The 5,875-nt window shown below is 29.6% G+C and overlaps 1 protein-coding gene across 1 annotated transcript in view; it reads right to left on the reverse strand.

Moving 5' to 3' along the window:
* Positions 1-5,875, reverse strand: part of LOC115241833 (nuclear receptor coactivator 2-like) — a 143,490-nt gene that overhangs the window by 30,715 nt on the left and 106,900 nt on the right. Inside the window, exon 3 of the mRNA XM_029817772.1 lies at positions 4,709-4,847. Coding sequence (XP_029673632.1) covers positions 4,709-4,847 — 139 coding nt within the window. The remainder of the gene's footprint in view (positions 1-4,708; positions 4,848-5,875) is intronic.

Here is a 5,875-nt window from a genome sequence, read left to right on the forward strand (position 1 = left end):
CCCCCCCCGTTGTGTGCACATGATCTTTCTGGATAATTACGCGCTAAAGAAATATTGACTCCACAGATTTATATGAGAGAAATTAAATTAAAAATTAACAGAATATCTTAGTAATTATCTTAGTAATTACATGTCTTAATGAAAAGTGACTAGAAGATAGTATCAGGGAGTATCCATAAGTGAACCACTTTTGGATAGTATTTGATATCTCGGTAACAAATAATAATAACAACGTTCGGAGACATTGATATTCTGGTAACTAGAATTGATTAGTAGAAGATAGTATCAAGTAGCATCAATAACTAGAAGACTTTTGAAGTGGTATTGATATCTCGGCAACAAAAGATAGCGACAACATTCGAAAACACGTAATAGCATCGAGATTTCATATACTTGTTATAATCTCTAAGTAAAATATCGATATTATCCTGTTATTACCTATAATTCGTCAAAATACGATTTATACGATACTCTTAAACAAACAAAAATCAACTAATTAATCTTGAAACATTATAGGCGCTCTCTCTCTCTTATCTTTGCAATTTTTTATTATAATAATTATTAAAATCAACGCGCTTCGCTTTCAACTGCCACGTTTTCTCTCATATCTTCTCGGAGAAACGCATGTAAAAAAACTGACTGTAAAAAAATTAACTGAAACTTCAGACAAATGTCTGCATCTTCTTTTCAGACACACTGTAATTTTTAGTCATAACTCTTCTGAATTTTCAGGAAAACGACTTCAGAGTCGATTAAAACAAATTGTCTGAAATTTCTTTCAAACACCCAGACCTAAAAAGTCAGACAAAAATGTGTCTAAATTTTTGAAAAATTTTTTACAGTGTATCGTTTTTCTCGTGAAGAATAGACAAGCCGATATGACTCTTTGGTAAAACCGGACGAGAAAGCGCGCTGCTTAAAATTTCAATCGAGCACACGGACCTTCGTTCGCCATTAGGCGAACGCAGTTACGACACACATTATCGAGTCTTCAAATTTCTAGACCCCGAAATCCCGAAGCAGGCCAGGACCGGATCGGGGTCCCCGCCAATAGGAAGCGTAACCTCGCTCGATCGCCAGTGAGTCAAGGGCTTAGCCTTAGCGGCCGTTATGCAACTGCTGGCTCTGCCTCTCGCGCGTTTTAGCCGATGATCGCGCGAGCACAACTTTAACAAAGGGGGCCCCGGGACCTGTAATTATCGGTGTGTATCGTTAGCGGATTAATCGCGTATCGGTTTAAAAAAAAAAAAAAAATACCTCGTAACTGCGTCTTTGACCTTTCGCGAGCGGAGTAAACGATGCGAATATATTAACGATAATAATAGACTCTCACGAGAAATCGAATCGAATTTCCGCTAAAATAAAATAGGCCCCAAAGTGGACGGCGTTATGCAAAAATGAATTAACTCGCCGAGCGCTTCATTCGAGATAATTTAAAATGCAAAGTTTTATATATCGCCGACAGAGAAAGAAAGAGAGAGAGAGAGAGAGAGAGAGAGCCATGTGTATATATATATCTATGTCACTCTTTAAATTGAATTCACTAACTTTAAAATTCTATCTATTCAGATTAATTTGTTTAACCGACTTGTGCATACTTCGTTTCGTGTAATTTAATTGGATTAATAATTCTTGAATGATAAAAACGTGGCACATTTTTCTGCGTTTTATATACAAGTGTACATGGTATTCCAGAATTATACACTGTGTATAACTTGTTATAAAAATATAACACAAGCTCCCTAGAAACATGTGAAATCATTTATATTTTATAATATATTATAAAATATATTTTAATATATTTTATATAATATATATTATATAATATATATTGAAAAATGTATTATATTAATAATACATTTTTATAATTATTTTTATTATATAATATAATTTTTCCGCGAGTTCGATTTCGCTTGTAGAAAATCGTCAAACGTACGCATACACAATACGCATAACGAATGCGAGGAGGGATACGCGAGTTTTTTTTTCGCATTAAATGCAAACATTATACGCGAGATTTGATCTAAAATCGGAAAACGATTGAATCGAGGGGCGAATAGAGTTGCAACAAAAAGAAGCCATCAAGAGGCACACGAGTTATCCGAGGAATCTATGAGGTTGACCGAATTTACCGAGTCGCTTGAAATCTCTCGTGTTACTCACACCTCGAAAGCTGTTTCGAGCAGTTCAAATTATCTGAACGATGTCATGATCATTTGTATTACGTACAACTGTAATAATACACTTGAAGTGTATGTTAGCGAGCACTTCTCGCAAACTTCATTTGTACGCAAACTTATTGATTAATTCGAGACATTCACTTTTCCTTAAAAAAAAAATGTCTAAACGCGAAGAGTTTCTAAATTGGAAAAACTTTCTCATTTTTGGTAATGGGACTGCAATAGAATCACTTATTTTTATTTTAATACTAATATCGCTGATTCTTGATTATAGATGAATAAAAGAATCTGAATTTCCAACTTCAAAGAAATTTTATTTCCATAGAAGTTTAATTCAGAGTATAATTAATGATAATAAGTTTGTCAAAAATTATTAAATTATGAGAAAGATGTTCAATTAATTTAATCTCTGTAGAAGCAGATGTTTCAGTAATGAAGCTCAATTTCAATCTTATTATATAATATTTCTTGGACAAATAAGTATGTAATACACAAATTGCATACATAAATATCTTGCATATTTAATTAAGATTCTGCAAGGAAAGTTTTCATAAATGATAAATCTCATGAGCATAGCGGATACCTCGCAAAGATGTTAATAGTAAGGCTTTATTCTTGCATTTAGTTTCGACTTCTCTTGAGGGAAAATTTTATCCGAGACGTTACTAAGTCACATACTATTAAAAAATATACTGTAGCGACAATATTTTTTCAAAGGAATAACATAAATTAGAATTTTTTTATTAATTATTGGCATTTTCTCAGAAAACTTGAAGTTTAATTGCCACAGTTATTTTTAGCAACAAGATTGAAGATTAGCAGAAGATTCGGAATTCATCTGTTATTTGAAATATTTCAAATAATAATCATCGCGCATTTTTTCTATATTTATTTCAAAATAAAAAAGAAATAAATAATTAAAAGATTTCTCTCAACCTAAAATTTAATTTATATATCATTTATATATAACTTCTATATTTATATATAATAAATAATTAAAAAATTTCTCTCAACCTAAAATTTAATTTAATACGTTATAAATCGTATAAGTGTGCTGAAATATTGTATAAACACACACACAACAATGCAATAAATATAATTAATTTTAATAATAAATTTGCCTATGAACGCGTGTAGAGATTTAATACAGATATTTCGCAAAGTGAAGAAAGATCGGTCGCTACCAGAGAGTGTCGAAGTAGTAGAACTCGTTAAGAACGAGTTTTTTAATGTTACGCGAAATTCTCATTAAACTGGCTACGATGTATTGTCGCTTTCGAAAATACTGTTGCTCTTTCTTTCGTTTAGATCGATACAGGAATATGTGTCATTTATAAAACAGGGCGACCTTTATGAGAGATTCGCTCGCTCCACACAAATCTCTCAATAATCCTGAGTGCTTTCTCAAATATTTCATCGTCTTTGCGCGGATTCCTCCATGTCGATCCAAAAACAACATCGTTCAATATTTGATATTTACCGATCAATTTTTCGACGAAAAATGCTGACAACACAAATGACATTCTATCCGATTCTCTTCTGTCCATCGTTATCTACCTCAATTATACAAAATAGCTTCTCACCTTCTAACAAACAAGAGAAACAGGGGGAATAAGTAAAACGCGTACACGCATGGGACATATGAATTACAAAGAAAAAAAAAAAAAAAAATGAAAATGATATCGTCAATCTAAAATATTTTATTATCTATCTCAAGTAAGAAAGACTTTATAAAATGTCCTTTGTGGATCGTAAAATTGTCATTTTGTATTAATACCGAGCAGTTATCTTCAATTTTACGACCCGAGAGAACGATAAAAATTTGTATAATTTCGCAAGTGGAATGTGTGACGTTTTTAGATAGCATTTTATATTATTTCGTCAGCGATGTAATCTTAAAATTTAAATCCCTCTTGCGTTATTAAAATTTAAAATTTTTATCGCTTTTATCAAAAACTTTTATATTTGCAATCGCTGTAAAAAAATATTTTTTTTTTTTTAAAGAATTAAATATGATTTATTAATTTCTCATGTGAAATAATAATTATTTATATGTACGTATTACTAGTTTGGTATACAATTACAACCATGAAAATTATTATCGAAAATTTTTATATTTGCAATCGCTGTAAAAAAATATTTTTTAATTTCCATTTAAAATAATTTTCTAAAAAGAATTAAATATATGATTTATTAATTTCTTATGTAAAATAATAATTATTTATATGTATATGTTACTAATTTGGTATACAATTACAATCGTGAAAATTATATATTTGCTTTCTAGAGAGATTTTACAATGTTTATCTTGTTTTGCATTTGCCTAGACGTTTAAGTATAATATAACGAATGTGATTATTTATCTCCTGACCTTCTCCTAATCTTGTCACTCAAACCGATATATATGACGTTTTATTAGCAAGGAAGGGAAAACAATACTAAAACGATAAATATCGACGGCACGCTCCTATGATGCCTGTTATCAATCATCGATTCGCAAGAGAAGAGTGAGAAATCTGTCTTCTTACCTGATCGACGGTTCTCTGAAGGATCTGACATTTGTCAGTCTTACCAGAGCTCATCTCCGTGGCGGAAATCAGCTCGGCAAGCTCATCGATAAATGTGTTCTCTTGGGTCCGTCGTCTTTTTTCGTTAAGGCACTTGTTACTGCAAACAATCAAAATGCAAAATTAATACATTTGCAACCTCAAGTTGACATAACGCTTTTTATAAATTCAGTCATATAATACTAACGTTGGCATATCGTAATATTTTTAATGAAAAATGACATTCACTGATACGATGAAAATTATGTCATAGATAATAAATTTGACAACCATGAAAAGACATTTAAATAAAAGAAAAATAAATTTAAATTAAAAAGAAGCTTGAAAAATGATATTTTATTATAATGGAATTAAAACGTTAAAATATATATTTTTTTAAATATATGTAATCAATATTTTATATATATATATATATATATATATATATATATACATACACATACACACATATTCCACTGATACTATTCTACATTTAATATATCCATCTTTAAACTTATGATGATGTGTGTGAAATTGCAAGAATTATATCGTGTAACTTTTAAACGTGATAAAGTTACATTTTTTATAATAACATTAATGCACAAATAAATATAAATATAAATAAATTATTAGAAAATATTAGAAAATAAATTATTAGAAAATAAATTATTATTTAATTTAAAACATGTATATATGTTCTCTGAAAAAATATGCAAATTTATAAAGAATACTATTAATCGAATGTTAATCTCTAATTATTTTATAATGTTATTCTGCTATTAATTAAATTCGTTAATTTACAAAAATCAAAAAGTGGCGAAATACATATAGCTATTACTTTTATAATTTCGTTCTGTTTTACGATATCGAAGAATGTCCTCGTTCGAGATAAAAAAATATTCAGTTCTTCTAAGAAAATGTAACCAACTCGTAATTTTGTCATGACATTTGTCGTGTATTTATGTTTGAGAGAGAGAGATATACAGTTTTATATTTTAATAATACATTCCTTGATTGAGACCTTTCGAGTTGACTTTTCCTCGAAAAAAAAAAACTTTAAAAATGGCCATTATCTGTTACAATCTTTTAATACTGAGCATGCCCTAGTATTATTTATTATTTAAATAAAGTAGTATTATTTATTAATTT

Source organism: Formica exsecta, unplaced genomic scaffold (genome assembly GCF_003651465.1).
Source record: "Formica exsecta isolate Colony F162 unplaced genomic scaffold, ASM365146v1 scaffold512, whole genome shotgun sequence".
In the NCBI taxonomy this organism is placed as follows: domain Eukaryota; kingdom Metazoa; phylum Arthropoda; class Insecta; order Hymenoptera; family Formicidae; genus Formica; species Formica exsecta.